This window comes from Pteropus medius, unplaced genomic scaffold (genome assembly GCF_902729225.1).
Source record: "Pteropus medius unplaced genomic scaffold, Ma_sr-lr_union100, whole genome shotgun sequence".
Taxonomy (NCBI): Eukaryota; Metazoa; Chordata; class Mammalia; order Chiroptera; family Pteropodidae; genus Pteropus; species Pteropus medius.
This window is the reverse complement of record NW_024354499.1, coordinates 2045256-2062752: the sequence shown is the minus strand read 5'-3', so window position 1 is coordinate 2062752 and position 17497 is coordinate 2045256. Positions and strand designations below refer to the sequence as shown.

General features: G+C 39.8%; 1 protein-coding gene across 1 annotated transcript; it reads left to right on the top strand.

Annotated features, from left to right (window-relative positions):
• The first annotated feature begins 6926 nt into the window (after positions 1-6926).
• Positions 6927-12367, top strand: GKN2 (gastrokine 2). Its single transcript, XM_039852514.1, has 6 exons — positions 6927-7180; positions 7696-7804; positions 8242-8379; positions 10200-10310; positions 10966-11122; positions 12285-12367. Exons 1-6 carry the CDS (start codon positions 6927-6929, stop codon positions 12365-12367), a joined length of 852 nt encoding a protein of 283 aa, XP_039708448.1.
• The last annotated feature ends 5130 nt before the right edge of the window (positions 12368-17497 follow it).

Sequence of the window (17497 nt, the reverse complement as noted above, 5' to 3'; positions counted from 1 at the left end):
ATGATCATATGGCTTTTTATTTTTACAGTAAATATGTTGAATGATATTGATTGATTTTTCACATATTAAAGGAATTTTGAATTCCCAGGAAAAGCTTCACTTGGTCATGATGCATTATTATTTTTATATATTGCTGTGTTTAATATGCTAATGTTTTTGAAGATTGTTTTCATCCATGTTCATGAGAAATATTGGTCTGTACTTTCTTTTCTCATAACATCTTTGTTTTTGGTATCAGTGCAATATTGGCCTCATAAAATAAGCTGGTATGTGTTAGTTTCTCTCCTATTTTCTGGGAGAATTTGTATAGAATTGATATTAATTTCCTCTTAAATATTGAGTTGAATTTGCCCATGAAACCATCTGGACCTTGAATTTTCTTTGTGAGAAAGTTTTAAAATACAAATTTAGTTTCTTTCATTGATATAGGGCCATTCAAGGTATTTCTTTCTTCTTGAGTGAACTTGTGTAGTTTGTCTTTTTTAAGAATTTTGCCCATTTCATTTAGGTTGTTGAATATAAAGTTGTTTCTAATATTTCCTTATTCTTTTAATGGGTGTAAAATCAGTGAGGTGGTGATATCCTCTTTTTAGTGGTGATATCCTCTTTTTATTGGTGATATTAACAATTCATGTCTTTTTTTTTTCTTGAACAGTCTGGAGATTTATCGATTTGACTGAATATTTAAAAGAAACCATTGGTGCTTTTCATTAATTTTTTTCTATTTTTCCTATATCCAATTTCATTGATTTTTGCTCTTTATTATTTCTTTTTTTGTGCTTGCTTTGGGTTTAATTCAATATTAAACCCAAACCTGTTTTCAGGTTTCTTAAGATGAATACTTAGATCATTTATTTGAGACCTTTCTTTTTTCTATTATAAGTATTTAATGTTACAAATTTTTCTGTAAGCACTGCTTAAGGAACTTCATCCCACAAATTTCTATATGTTGTATTTTTAATTCTATTCAATTAAAATTATTTTCCAATTTCTTTGACTTCCTTTTTAATCTATGGCTTATTTAGAGGTGGTTTTTTAAAAAAAAACATTCAAATAATTAGGGACTTTCCAGATACCTTAGTTTCATTTACATTTAATTTAATAACGCTGATTGAATTTGCAATTCTCTAAAAATTTGCAAGGTTGAAATGTTTCATTTACAATAAATAATCATAATAATATTAGGTAAATTTTATTGAGAGCTTACTCTGTGACAGTGACTGTTGTATTTTATGTATGTGAGCCCATCAGTGTTCACAAGGATGCTTTGAGGGGGCACTTTGTTATCATTTTTTTCACATGAAGATTTTGTGTGAGAAAATATGTGTGAGAAATTGGAGACGTTGAAATTCAAATACAGGTGGGATGTTTCTGAAGCTTCAACCATTCACCATCTTTTGTTATCACTTCATCTTTCTCTAATCAGGTTTTTTGCCCATTAAAAAGATGTGTGTGTTCATTATTTTCCTGTGGATTTATGAAAACTTTTTGTAAGTTAAAAATATTACCCTTTGGAGGTTTTTAATAAGCACTTGACTGTCTATTAATTATAAAAATAAAGAATTCACTCTTAAGGAAAAACATAGAAAATATTGTCATTTGTTTCTCATAAGTGTTAAAAGTATTTTTCTGAGTTTTAAATTTGCCTTTAAATTTTGCTGGTTTAAAAACGATTATCTTTTATATTTTATGCAGTTAAGCTTATATATATATCTTTCTTCTTGTAATTTATTCTTTACCGTTAGGCTTAGAAAATCTTTTGCATTGCTAAAATCAGATCAAAGTTTACTTATATTTTTTCCTTGTGTTTTTCTTATTTGCTTCTTTTACATCATGTACATAGTTTACATGTATTTTTTAAATTGAAATTAATATTTTCTTATGATAGAACCTACATTAGCTTGCCCAAATAACTATACCCTCATCCCAGGGCCATTTAGATTGAATTTTTTCCCCTCCTAACAGCAAGTTTGAGCTCTTTCTTGGGTATGGCAAAAAATGACATGAAAATGAATTCATAGGCTGACTGTACCATATCAAAGTGGAACTTTGGGAGAGTTGGGGAACAGAGGAGGGTATATGTTATGACCTCAGTATGTGAATTTAGGGTCATTAAATAAAAGACATTAGCTAAATTTAGGACCATTTAAGGAAAGGAATGATTAGTTACATAATGAAGAAAACAATGAAGCATATAAATATATTTTTTGCTTATCATTGACAGGTTTGGCCAATACAATTTGTACTGTGGATCATTATATTCTACTCATGCCTCTCCTCTGATACTTAACATTTATTATATTTTAATAGTTATTTGTGTTTTATAATAGACAGCAAGTTCTCTGAGAGTAGAGACTCTTTGTGTCTAGTTCATCCTTCTATCCCTTTCAGAAAGTTCTTCCAGTGATTTCCATAAGGTAGAAAGTCAATAAGAATAGAAGGAAGAAGAGAAATAAAGGAAGGAAGGAAAGAAGAAGAGGAGGAAGAAAAACAAAATGGATAAAGGTAGTATAAAAGGAATAAAAAATGGGGAGTTTAGGATACAGCAGGAAAAGACAGGGAAATTATAGTCAAATGGATTGAGTGTCTTTTGTGACAATTGTGTACATGAACCTCTTTCTACTTTTATGATCACATCTTTTTTCCTTCATTTATAATATTTTCTCACTCATACCACTTGGGGAGGTTTGTTTAGAAGAACACTGTAGAGTGAGTTAAAACCCAAGCTAAGAGTCTTCAACTTTGTCCTAGAGTTGATGGAGAATTTTAAAAAGTTTTTGAACACAAGAGCAATGAAGGCAAAGTAGTACTTTAAAGCCATAGATGTTGCATAGTGATGTTGAGGATGGAAGAATGGGCAGCCTGGAAGCAGAAAGAAAATTTTGGTCTTTTGGCATAGACAGGCTTCCTCTTCTTGGCTTCATTTCCCTCACATCTAGATATGGTCACGTGACTGCTCCTTACCATGGATAATGAACAGATGTGGTCATTTTCTATCTGAAGAAGTGAAAGCAGATGTGTCTTCTCATGCTGTTGATCTAAACTCCCATTTGCTAGCTCGATGATTTCGGAATAACCATAAAGCTACATATGGAAGACAGGGAAGCTACATAAGGAAAAAGCTGGAATCCATAAATCAGCACTTGGCCAGCCACTCACCATGAAGTTATCTGTATTGGACTTTATGTGAGTGAGAAATAAAAGTTCCTTTTGTCAAATCACTGAGCTTTAGGTGTTGCTTGTTACAGTAGCTCGTGCCAATTATTCTGACTATTAAAGTCATTATAACAGGGACAGTGTGTAGTGGTGAGGACAAGGAATCGAGTATGAGTCGACAGATGAAAAGAAAAGTACAAATGGGAGAGGCATTATAGAGGGAAAATGGCAGAAGAAGCAAGGATGACTTTAAAGTGAGCCTGAAGACCTGGAGAAATTGTCAAAGGAAATAACAAAGTAAAAAAAACCCCAAAACTACTTTTGGGAAAAAAAAAATGCAACTTTTATTTTAGACATGTTGAGTCTGATATATTATGGTACATTATGGTATATCCAGATGTAATGGAAATGCCTGCAAAATAAAAAAGAAGAGTTAAAAAAATAAATTGTGTATAAGAGAGAGAAAAGAAAGGGAAGAGGGGCGAAAGAGAGGAAACAGAAAAATAGAGAATTTAGGTCTCATAATAAAAAAGGTAGCAGTTAAAATAGGTTTAAACGTATGTAAATAAAGGCAACAAACCAAGTGAATTTACTATTTTGTTTGAGCACTAAAGTAGCAAGCAAAAGTCTTATCTTTGCCGCTAACTATATATATGACCTTGGCCACATTTTTTAAACTGCTCGAGTCTTAGTTTCATCATGAGGGGTTTGAACAGGTTCTGAAACAGCTCTTTCAATCAGAACCACCCGTGGAGGTTTAAAAGTCCACATGTCTGTGCCCTTTCTCAGACCTTCTGCATCAGTGTCCAAGGTGCAGATACAGCCAGCATGAGGCCCTTCCATGTTAGCGATTTCACCCCCTCAGTGGGAGCTGGGCAGCTTAGCCATGAATTTCACTTACAACAACTTTTACAAATGGTGTCTCATTCTCTCTATTTAAAAGTGTTCACCACTAAGTTATGGGTAGGCATGATTTTTCCAAGCCAGTATTTCAGTCAAGAAACATTCTAGAAGCAGAAGCCTCCTTACTAATGCCCCCACACCCTATCTCAGCAAGGCAAGAAGTTACACTTACCAGCAACTGCAGAGGGAGGTCACGCAGTACTAGTAGTTAAGAGTGTGGACTATGGAGTCAGATTGGCTCAGATTCCCACTTGCTCTGAGAAGCTGTGTAACACTGAGGAGTCATTTAACTTAGTTTTCTTGTCTGTAAAATGAGACATGTACAAAAGGTAACCTATAGCATTGTTATGAGAATCAAATGAGTCAATATATGCAAAGTGCTCAAAAAGTGCTAGAGCATATCAAGTGCTCCATAAATGCTAACTATCATCATGATCAAACCTATAGACTCAGAACTCCTGGGGACAGGCAGGGAACAAAGTAGAGGGGAGAGGGTAATACCTCCATCTGCCCTCATGTCTATAGGTGAGGGAATTTGGGGGGACTTTGGAGTTAGATATGAGAGAAAATTGGCAGAGGTACCACAAAACTGTAATCCTTCCGGCTACTGCTATCTCAGAAAGATTTTTAAAAGCAGAACATTTTACATCCACCCCAACCGAATAGCCAGTGTAGTGGAATTCCAGTGAACTAGGTAAGCCCCAAATTGCCCAAACGACTGCTTTTTAAAAGCCCCGTTTAAAAAAAAGCTGCAGTTAGGAAGTCACTGTAGTTGTAGATCAAGGACTTCATTTATGTTATTTCTTTGCTTGCTGTAGTGATTCTCAATATTTAACAATTTTGCAATTTCTTATTTGTTTTTGTATTTCCCCACCTGAGTTCACGATCCCCTCCTAAAACTGGCTAGCCTTTTCTGATTGTGGCATTATAAAGATTACACAAATTAAACTTTATTCTCTCTCTCTTTTTTAATCTGAGAATTTCTTGATGTACTTCAAGATAAGTAGAGATATATAAATCGTAGTTTTCACAGTGTTTTGAGTAAGGTTTACTGTAAAAATTTGGTTAAGCCTGGTAATTGGGCAGGGAAATCTCTGAGCCTCGTTCCTCATAAAGCTCTGAAAATTGGCACCAACTCTAAAGGGAAGGAGAAATAAAGTCACAAGGCTATTTGTTTCGAAGCAGGCTCCCTCAGCCACTGTTCTTGCCTCCAGTCTCAGGTCCATTCCTTGAGAGCAGGGCAAGGATGAAAAGATACTGAATGAAGATCCAGCTCAGGTCTAAAGGGAGGACTTTACCATCAGGGGAGATATTAGGAATATGTTCTTATACGTCTATAAGATGTTTGTGTAAAATAAGCGTCTTGCAATGTTTTTAAAGGGTGGAAATTGAACTCTCAAGTGTAACATGGAGCAGATAAGCGAGGAATATTTACAGAATGACCAAGTGGTGAAATTTCATTACTGACTAATGAACTTCATTGATATTAGGTTATGTGGTTGGGTCTCGATCCTGATAAAGGAGTTTGCTGGGGTGTGTCGGAGATATGACATGGTCTTTTTCAAAGAGATCGATCCGAGAAGATTTCCACACCTGAAAGCCAATATAAAGGGTACAAGCTGCACCAAGCAGCCTCACTCGCTCCAGCACCTCCTTCCCGTCAGGCAAAATGAAAATCTTTGTGAGTATTTGTTTGTGTTTCTTTATACTCTTGTGGTGGTTTCTTGCAGAGAGTGTTCATATCCAATATGCGCTGTATTTCAGGGTTCTTAGACAAACATTGTGTATGCGTTTAAGTTTCTGTGATTGAATTTATGATGTTTTGGGCAGGAACAATGTTGAATATTAAGTAGGATAGTTATATGTCCATTGTGTATTTTTTGAGATGTTTACTAAAATATTATAAAGAAAAAAATTGGAAATATTTAAGAATGTTAATTTGGAGGATTTTTAATAACAATTCTTATGGTGAGCTTCGGAGGGAATTTAGGCATTTTAGTACAAACGCATTTACTATCCAAAAGGGAAGTGAATTTTAAAATAATATTAGTAACATCAATAATAATAATAATAATACCAGTAGCAGCAGTCTTTTCCCAAGTGCATTCTAGGCCCTATGATAAACACCTTACATGAATAATTTCATCTATTCACATCAACAGCTCTATGCGTAGTATTACTCCATTCCACGGATGAGGAGCCTGAGGCCCAGAGAAATGAGATTTTCCCAAGCTAGTAAATGTGGGATTTAGACTTGACATTTACCCATTTTAGGCCCCACTTACAGGAGCAGTAGTAGCAAAACATCCCTGCCATGATCTCCCTTTTCCCTCCATCTGACCCCAGCCCTGATCCCAGTCTCCCATGCCGCCCTGCAGTGCTGCATGGGCAGTAGCCATGTTCTGAGGCAGAGTGGCACTCCTTCCCCCAGCCTCTGTTTCTTATTCTCATTTAGCTGCTGGCGGAGAAAGCAAATGACAAGTGCCTCCCCATAAGGTGTTCAAGACTGTCAGCTTAAAGAGTTCCGTGCCCTAAGAGTCTCTTGATTTTCCAAGAAGAGACCTAACCCGGTAACACAAACCTGTACCATTGTGTATTTATCACGATGTTGGTGGGTGGTTGTTTGGGGGCGGGAACACCTCCCTAGTTCTTTCTAATCATACCACTAAGGTGATCAGTTCTCCAGTCATCTGTAAAAACCTCTATATTAGATCGATAAAATAGAATACATAGACGTGTCAGAGATTACTAGAAACCTGAAGTCAAGCTGACGCATCCCTAGGCAAGTAGGCAGGTTAGATATCTGCATACAGGTTTTTGTTGCACGCTCCACACGCAGTCACCAGGAGAGAAATGTTATTGGCTATATGGAAAATGAAGGAGAAAATCCTACTGATGGTTCTTCAAAATGTCTGCCTTCCTGCAGACCCCCGCCACCAGCAGTTTTCAATGACAGTGCGGCACACTGTGATGTTCAGAAGAGACAGCACGAAACCAGGATCGGCTCGTTGGATCAGACTTTACATAACTACAGAAAACTGTCAGAACTGCCTGAGTGCCTCAGTGTCAGTCTCACGGCCTGCTGGCCTAACACGTGTCTGATGGTGTCGCTAAGGCATGGGTTAGTAGGAGAATAGGGAGATTTCCTTGGTGTCAGCCTCAAAAGTCAATCATGCCCCCAAGCATCTTATTTTCATAGTTTCCTTTAGGAATCCATTGTGTCTGTTGCCCGTGAATCATTTTCAATCTGTTTAACCTTCTCGCTCTCAAGGAATTAAATAATTCTTTTCTTTTTACGAGTAAATGCAAATTAATCTCTTGTAATTCAAAACCAGTGTGAGTCTTACCAAGGTATTCTCAGAGTAAAATCAGTCCTTCCTCACTGCCCACCTGCCCCAAGTTCTTCCCGGCATAGGAGCACATGCTGTGTAGGTTTTGATGTTGGGAAGGGCTGGGAATTGGTTGACAAAAGTAGAAACCTGTGTCTGAAAAATATCACGAACTCAATAAATACCTTTCAAAAGGGTGAATGTGTGTGTGTTTCATACTTTAGAAATGGATCGGTGACCACCCATGATGACTCACCATTGTCCCTCAGTGTGCATTTTCTGAGATATTTACACTTTTCCTGTCTAGTGTCCCCTTCAGTGATTACCCTACAAGGAATGGAAGTGACTGCTCTGTTTTTCAGGTGATATTTCTGGTGGCGCTGGCCATCTTTGGAACACAATCTCATGGATACGATGTGAGTCGATTCATTATGGACTTTATAGCTTGATAGTGTGGGGAGAGGAAAAGGAAGATACAAGATAATTTGAAGGACAGTAGAGTGTCCATGTGGTCTATTTTGGAGAGAATCCCAGAAATGGCCAATAATGGAAACAATGCCATAATTTATTTCCAATTGCAATACCTTAAAAAATGTAACCTATTGCTTTCGAATGTCACCAGTCTCATTTCTCCTGTGTTGTCGTTGATTCTCCCATACAATATGTAGTAAACTATGAGGAAGAGTTTTGCATCTTTATTTTAGTACGTACTTTTGGTCTGGGATCCCAGCAGAAAGGTTTCAGGCTTCAATTTCTTGGTCATAGCAGGTGGACGGCTTTATTTTGCTGGGAGGGATCCTTTCAAATGCATGTGATTAATGGAAAAACCATTATGTCTTTGTTCTCAATCTAGGTTTATAACATCATTAGCCCAAACAACAAAGGTGGCAATGTGCAAGAGACAATGACAATTGACAATGAAAAAAATACCGCTATCATTAACATTCATTCAGGATCGTGCTCCTCTACGACGATTTTTGACTATAAGCACGTAAGAGCGAGGAAATTTTTATATTCTATAAGACTGGGTTTCTGAAGGGCAGAAGGTAGTCATTTAGTACATATTTGAATTCCAAAATCTACTCTTTCGATTTCATCAGAATTTTCTTACTTCTATTTTTTCCCTTTAAATAATCAAACTACTGATTAAAAAACAAAACAAAACAAAATCACTTCTAAGAAAAAAACATAACAAGAAACATACACGTTTACTTGACCTCTGCAAGCAGAAACTGGGCATGTGACGATGTCTCATTACAGGCTCAGAGAGAGTGACCGAAGCCCAAAATAGTGTCTGGCACACAGACTCTTAAAAATATTTGTTGAATGAGTAAGTTAATGAATTAGGGCTTCTCATACAAAAAAAATTATGCAGAAAAAAATCATATCATGAAAAATTGCAAAATAGCAGAAATCTAGAACAGCTATACACATTTAACTATGTATGTGGTATATGCAATAAGTCATTCTTCTTCTGTAAGAAGGAAAGTGTGTTACTTAAAAAATACCAAACTATCTCCAAGATTTAGTTACTATTGTTAACAATAAGTCTCAGAAACCTGCTCAGGAAACTTATTCTGTCCTTTATCTATTTATTTATTTGTTTGTTTTCCATTTGTTTCACCGATAATAGTTATAAACCTGCTTTAACTTAGGGGCAGAGGATATGAGCACTGTGGATATAATTAGGTCATCTGAATGTGCTTTTCTTCTTCTTTTCGTCTAGAAACCTCCTCACAAGCTTCCTCCTCATGGGTATTGGGATTTCCAGAACACAGTTGAAAGTAGAGAGTCTTTGAAAGATACAGGTTAAAAGGAAGTTATTGTGAAACGGTTTTTAAGCAGTTGTCAGGAAAATCCCACAACTATCTTTTAAAAATCGAAGTGGTGAAGATTTAGTTCATGCATTTTCCACTATCATCAGGCTTGGTCTCTGTCTATTTTTGAATTTTAGGAACTTGCAATTTGAAAGAATTGAAAAACAGGAAGTAGAAGGGTTTATGTTATATACAGTCTTATAGGCTACCTGAGTATTTGGAATTCTGTAGAGAAAAGTCTACTCTAGATGAAAATGAGATGGAGATAATCTCCTTCTGGCTCCAACGTCCTCACCCTCCACTGCTCTTCCAATCCCAACTTCCTTCAACCCATCCCTATCCAGCCAGCTTGAGTTTGAGGCAGAGAAAAGATGGAGAGAAGATGGTAAAGGAGGGAAGAATAGATGAAGCATGTATGTGTGTGTCGGGGTGGGCGTGGGGATGTTAAGGAGAGTTTCTGAAGTAACACTGTCCAATAGAACTTTCTGAAACTGTGTTTTCCAGAAAGAAGCAGCCACTGTGTGTACTGAGCACTTGAAATGTGTGACAGAGGAAGTACATTTTAAATTGTATTTAGTTTGAGTTTAAATTTAAATAGCTACATGTGGCTAATAACTAACATATTGGAAAGCATGGTTCTAAAGATTATGGAATTTACTCTAAGTTGAGGAAGAGGCTGGACAAAGTCTATAGAAAGAAACAGAGACCTGCTGCTTCTCAGTCTTTCAAATCGCAAACTGCAAACCCTGGTTCTGTCACATAAAACGTAGGGCACAGTCATGGGTTTTCAAAATTTCAGAGATAGACATGACAAATGAAAAAATAAAAATACTATGAAAAAGAAGTCAGATGGATAGAACTGATTGCAGATTGAAAAGCAATCACATGTCCTCACTGTGCATACTCAAGGCTTCTCAAGGTTCAGATGTCATCCTCACCAAGTGCAGAACCCAGGGAATCGGGAGAGGCAGTAACTGTACTTTTGGTGCCTCAGGGTTACATCGCATCGAGGGTGCTGTCCCGAAGAGCCTGCTACGTCCTGAAGATGAACCATAAAGCCATCCCTGCTCTGGACCAACTCAAACGGTACATCTATGAGAGGAAGGTAATTCTGGAGTACGCTTAACTACTCCCTGTTCTTGAGGCAGCGAATACTGGTGCCTATAAAGAAATGAAGAGGGTGAGGAGGAAGATAATATTACACCTTATAGTAGATGTGATACCCTCCACTTATTAAAGTGTTTTCACGTTTATTGTTTTTGAGGCAAGAGTACATCTTTTAGCTTGATTTCCACCATGCAGTCCCAAATACAAAAACTTATAATAAGTTCCAGTGTCTCTGTAGAAAGAATTGAACAGCCTCTGTTCTCAGAGCAGGGCTCTAAGAAATACTGACTGGCAGGAAAATGAGTGGTTATAATATCTGAGGACACAAGGTGCAAAGAAACTATACAGTGTAGTGAAGATAAACACTGTATGAAGCTAGAAATTTGGGATTTAATTCTCCCTCTGTAATTTTCCATTTTTGCCACCTTTGGCATGAGTTTCACCCTCTCTGGGTTTCATTGTCACCAGAGCAGACTAACACTGGAAATAATGGCGCTTCTCTGATGACCTAGTGGTCAGAAGGAGATGACGTCTTGAGATCCCTGACTGCCTTCGATGTAATAATCTGAAAGAGGAAAAGTCACAATTTAGAATAAGATACCCCAGCTCATGTCACTTTATTTTACCCAATTCCATTCTAACATCTGATCTAGGTTTTGAACAAAATGTTCTCCAACAAATATACCTGGGTCAAGTACAACCCTCTGCAGTCTCTGATCATAGATGTGGACTGGTTCCTGTTCGGGTCACCCATTGAGCAGCTCTGCAGACATGTCCCTTTGTATAAAGGGGAAGTGGTTGAAAAGACAGGTGAGTACCAACAAATCTTTTCTTCACCAAATATTTTCTGAAAGCTCTGATATGCTTACCTGACACTGCTAGGTGTTGTGTGAAATACAAAAAAAAAAAAAGTGAAACAAGACTCAGTTTGGTTTACTTTGGGAATTAGATACTGACCATGTATGGAAATTTTGCTAAATGTTAGGGGGATACAGAAATGAATAAAACTCTGCCCCCAAGGAACACATAATCTGGTGGAGAAATTGACCAGTTAACATATAAGATGAAAGAAAAGAAATAGGACTCCTGGGTGCCAAGAAAAAACTATTGGGTTCTTTAATATACAGCATGATGACTAGTTAATAATACATATTGCATATTTGCAAATTGCTGAGAGCAAATTTTAAGCATTCTCACCACGTATGCAAAAAAGTTACCTATGTTAACTATGTGAGGTGATGGTTGTATTTTCTTGATCTTGGTAATCATTCTACAATGTATATGTATGTGAAATCATCATGTCATATACTTTAAATATATACAAATATGTTTGTTAATTATTCCTCAAAGATGTTTAAAAAAGATATATTCTCAGAATCTAGGATAAAGTTGGTCCAAGAAAAGAGCAGGCAAGTGCACTAACAGAGAAGGAATAAAAGGCCTGGTTTATCCAGGAAACATATGTCACTGCAGTCATCACTGGTATTTTTACATAGAGTTTCTAAATATGGCAAAGAGGCCGGAGTAAAAGACAGGTGGGGCCACTAATGTTGAATGCAACAACGACAAATAACGGCAACAACAACAACAAAAATTCCTCAGAGTAGTGGAGAGTAGATGAAGATGAAAAAAATTAGCATTCGACACATTTCTACTGCCCAGAAAAAATTTTTACTTAAGACTTTTTGGTATAAGATCATTATTACTTATAAGTTAAGACACATAGGCGTGGCATCAATGCAGAGTGTCATAGGATCAACTAGATTGAGCTGTACAGTATTCACAGGAATTGTCATTCTATTTAAGCTAATACATCATTATCCTTTGCAAAACAAGTACAGCTAAAATCTTAGGCAACATGAAATTACATGTACAACCCCTAGTCAAGATATTTACAAAAATAAATTGGTTTGCTGCATTCTAATAATATATTCCTCAACACTCTTTCTTTGAAACTGTTCCTCTTTTTCAGATAATGTCTCTGCTAAAGGCTGTGCAAAGGCTGGACTCCTGGGTATCTTTGGGATTTCCATCTGTGCAGACATTCGTGTTTAGGCATCAACCCACTGGTTTCATCTTTTCAAAGAAATACACCCTTTGGTTTCCACTCAGCAGCCAAATTAAATTCTTTCTAAATATCCCAACTAGTTTTGAGATTCAGTAGTAAAACTTAAATACTATATTTACAGACTGGGTGTTTGCTGTTTGTTTTATAAGTAGCAAAGTGATGCCAAATGTTGTTTATGTCAATTGCCAGGATATCAAGTAAAGTACATAAAGTGTAAAAATTCTCAGATAAGGGGTCATCCCACTTTCGGGTACCCCCTCTCGCAAGAGAACTGTAGCTCTGCACTTCAATAAACCTATTACTCTACCTCTTAAAAAAAAAATCCCAGATAATATAGCTGGGTCACACACAGGCTGATCAGTTGGAGGGAGGAACACTACCCATCACCTAGAAAAAGAGGCACCTCACTGAAGATCTTAACAGGAGGGAGGATCTATTTAGGAAAGCCAAATCAACAGATAGATGGAAAACAATTTCTAATATTTCAAATAAATTGCATAATATGGGCAAATTCCTAGATCAATGGCTGATTCTCATGTGAACTAGTCAGCTGCGTGCAGGTTCGGAGCAAAGAGAAACTATTGTAACAAGCTCAGCCCTGGAGTGGGTACGCTGCAGGAAGGGGCCCTAGGATGAACTACCACAGTCAAGAAAGTTATTTTCTTGTTGAGGAAATGAGACATTTGTATAAAAACACTTGTGATAATAGTAAAAGAGTGTACAATAAAGTGCCAAATGAATGATAGATCTTGGTGTTTGCAAGCGATGGAACCCAATCTAATTAACGAAGGCTAAGACGGGGAGGATTATTGTCTCAGCTTACCATAGAAGGTTACAAATACTCTGGTTGAGTGGCTGGAACTTGGTACTCGAAGGTGACCAGACTCTCTTCCTCCTGTCCCAGGTCTCCTCTCACCATGCCAGCCTCAGCATCTTACATTGGCTTTCTCCATGGAAGTTTTCACCAGCTTCCCAGTATCATCGTTGGAGAGGATGCGATGTTTTAGTTTTAATTTTAAATGAGTCTTAACTTAAAAAAAATCTCTGGAAAAGACCCTAATTGAATCACTTGGGGCACTCTTGTGGCCAGGACTGCTGGGGATAGGAATGGGGGCAGCGAGAAGCGATGTTATGATTGGCAATCTCTTTTGGAATCTACTCCTCAGAGATGTGTTATGAGGATTAATTTTTATAACGTTATTCCCATTTTAAAGGTAGAACTTTGAGTTCTGCTTTTCCCTAACTCTACTTTCTTTAAGTCAGTTATCCCTGCTGAGTGCTGGTGTCATATCGAATACCTGTGAGGAGCAATATGTGGAGTGGGCCATGGCTGTAGGTAGCCCACAGCAGCACTGAAAGACTTGTGCTCCAGCCATGCACACATGGTGCCTGGAGCCAGGCCAGAGGGCCAAGTGCTGTGGGGGAATGTGGACCCAGGATAGCAACGACCCTGCTCAAGGAGGCTGCCTGGGGGACTGCCTGTGTGAGGAGCCTCGCTGGGGGGCTGCCAGGGTAGAAAGAAAGCACTACAGAAACTGACATGGATCAATGAAAAGCCTCCACAGAAACCATTGCCGCAGTACAGAATAAACTCCACCCCACGCAGGCAGCAGAATAAGGAGAAACAGCATGTTCTAGGTAGGCTAAAGATCCCCGCTCCTGATCCTTTGGGAAACTGAGAACGTGGACTGGGCAGGGAGCAAGACAATAAGCACCGGGAAGCTACTACCCTTGGCCGGTGAGCCAGCCCACCTGTCCCCACAGACCCAGGCTCAGGAGCAGTTGGTTCCTCCCTGAGGCTGCAGAGAAGCAGGAGTGATGGGGAGAGTTAGGAACGCTCCTATCTAGTGAGGAAGGAACTAGAGAAGGGAGCATGACTTTCCCCCCAAAGGAAAATCTGTCAATGGAATGTCATTCTCTGAACAAGGAGGCTGGGGAACTTGACCTCTATCTTGGATCTCCTTTCTCTTTGAAGATCCTCTTGGGCAAGGGTAGAATTTTTGCAGGAGTCTCAGAGGGAGGGTTTTGTGTGAGTCCAAGCTGGGATTTAGACCTGATGAAGGACTGATGGTGATGTCCTTGAGTGTATGTTTGCAGGAGGATAAGGACAAAGCCGAAGGAGATCTGGGGCAACCCAACAAGAAATCCTGGAAGGGAGGAACAATACCAAGCACATTGTGACATCTCATGGTTGGATTTGACCTGTTTAGTTCTCAGTGAGTGGGCTCATGCTTCAGGCCTCAGAGTGGTGGGTGGGGACTCTGCTTAGAAAAAATGGAAGGCACAGAAGAGAAAAGCCTTTTTTTCACTACAGTTTCTTTAAGAAACCAGGGCATATGTTGCAGCAATGTGTATGATTGACACCATAGGAGGAGACACAGTTTCCTATTTCTGCATTAAGTCCAGAGGCCCGTGCTCCGCTGATCCCCTGAGGCTCCCCAATCAGTAGCAGAGATAATGGCAGTCTCTGACCCGAGCCCATTGTCAGCAGAGGGGCAGTAGGCAGTGAAGACTGCTCAGCTGTAGGTTCTCAGTCCTCTTCTCCCGTCTCTAAGAGGCAGCATTGGAGATGTCATCAGAGGTCAATGACAGTAGCTGCCCCAAGGAAGAAAAAAAATAAGAAAAGAAAATAGAAGATTTCCCTCCTAGGAAGATCATGGGCTAATTTTTCATCACTTCTCAGGCACTTTCAGGGAGACTCAAAAATTCATACAATGGACTCAGCAAGAAGCTTAAACTCTTCAATTAGGGGTGGAGGACAGTCTGTTATTAGTATTAGTGTGATTGTATTTTAAACAGAAGGCTCGTGGCCCTGACAAACATGGAATATGTTTGGGTCAGGATCAGGAGCACTGGTTTGAGGTTCAAATATGGTAAACTGTTTTATGAGCCCTGGATTAGGTAAACTTGGTGAATTAACGTTAGCAGTGGTCATCCATAGGGATGTGCTAGAGACTGGATGTTTGTGTCCCCTCCAAATTCACATTTGAAACCTAATCTCAAATGTGAAGGAATTGGTGCCATCATTAAAAAGGCCCCAGAGAGTTCCTTTTTCCCTTCCGCCATATGAGGGGGCAGGGAGAAGATGGCCAGGCCATCTACGAACCAGGAAGAGAGATCTCACCAGACACAGAACCTCCTGGTGCTTTGATCTTGGACTTCGCAGCCTCCAGAACTATGAGAAATAAGTGTTGTTTATGAGCCATCCAGTCTACGGAATTTTTAAATTTTGCCCTCCCAATCTCAACTCCTAAAGGACCTAAATCCTGATGCATGGGTGGAAGATTCTTTATAAGGACAAGATTGAACTTGTAACCTGAAGGAACAAAATCTACCTCGACAATCTCTGTGAGGTCTAGAGGACTGTGCTTGCTGTTTCTCAGGACAGCTATTACAGCCCAACTGGGGACAGCCAGGAGTGATGAAGCATGGAGGCAATAGGCCTTGAACCCAAACTTTTTGGGAGGAAACCGACCTAGCCAGCAGAGTATCTGCAGGGATGGTAACAGATAAAGACAAGCATGGTGGGTACATGGGGGTCTTGAAATCTCCAGAAGTAACAAAGATGTTATAATAGCCAGGTGGAGCCTTGAGGTGATGGGAAATTCAGGAACAGCCGAAGCTCAGAAACTGGGGACGGGGGAAGGGGAAGATCTTGTAAGAGCAGTCAGTAGGCAACAGCTCTAGTACCTTCACAGAGGGCTAGGAAGCAGGGGTCCAGGCAGTCATAACAGGGACTTGGGAACACGGGACAAGACAGGGGCTGGCTCCCAGAGCTGTGATGAAGATGAAGTGTCAGGGACAAGGTGTATACAGGTTGGGGTGGACTGACAGCTGTGATAATTTAACTCTGGGGGTTCACGGAGCCAGGTCCTGCTTCGTGGTCCTCTCAGGGCCTCTGACCAACCAAGCCTTGGCCTGTCACATCAGATACTTCCTCCCTGAGTGTGTTTATGCACATATCTCCACTATCCTTGTCCTTGGTAAGCCATATGTGACCAAATCCACAGGTTCTGAGCCTTTGGCCTGCCCATCATACCTTATTTAAGCCCAGCTAGAGGTTTATCTTGGGCCTTTGCCATATAATCGTCTTTCCATTCACGACTGTAGGTAGCCACGCCACATCGTGACTCTACAGAGCTGGTGCTCAGCTCCATTTCCTGCAGATTGGCGCTGAGGTAACCCGAGTCCTCCAACTCCATGCACATGCGCTATTGAGCACTCCCCTCTTGCACCCTGCTCCAGCCCCGCCTCGCTTAAAGTTCTTCAAACTCCAACACGGCCTTCCTTGGACATCTGTGTTGGTATCTCCAATACTCCTTCCTGTTTATTCTTGCTTCTAAGGTAAGACAAGTCAGAGATGTTCCATGTGGCATGGGTAGGGCTGTCTCTGCCCCTCCTAGCTATAGGAATGGACAGTTAAGAGCCAGAGCTAAGAGGCCAGGCTCCTTATTCATTTGTAGCAGAGAGAAAGGACTGGAAGTTAACACTAAGGCCTTCAGACCAGTTCCAGAGAGAGGTCTGGGAGGCCCAATTTCACTTGGATCTCTCAGGGATTTTCGTGGGGCAGCTGGGCCACCACACTGAATGGCTTCCATAGAATCTCAGCACCAATTTGCAGGAGACAGAGACGTGGCCTCAGACCTGACAGCTTGTCTGTGCCATGGCTGGTGTCTTTTGTTACTTATTGACAAAATCTTCAAGGGATTCTTCAAGGGACATCCCAAAGAGGAGCCCTTAGAAATAAGATGCTCTAGGAGAGGCCCCTCTTTCTTTTCACCATGCAGGTATGAGATATTGTAGACTGCACGTGGATGGAAATACCAGCACCTAGAGAGGACGATGCGGGCAGGGAGGGCAGGACCATCATCTGCTAGACCAGGGAGGCAAGAAACTTTTATTGCTCTAAACCAGAAGGAGAAATTGTATCCAATTTTCTAGATTACAAAGCTGGATCTTGTGTTGAAAGGTAGAGCGTAGAAATGAGGAGCTGGGCCCTAAGTGCTGGTTTCAGGCCAGGAGCTCTGTCTAGGCGAGTTCATCTTCCACATGGCCGGCATGGAGCTTCAGACCCCAGGGATCTCACCACAGATGGAGAGACCCATTAAGGACAGGAG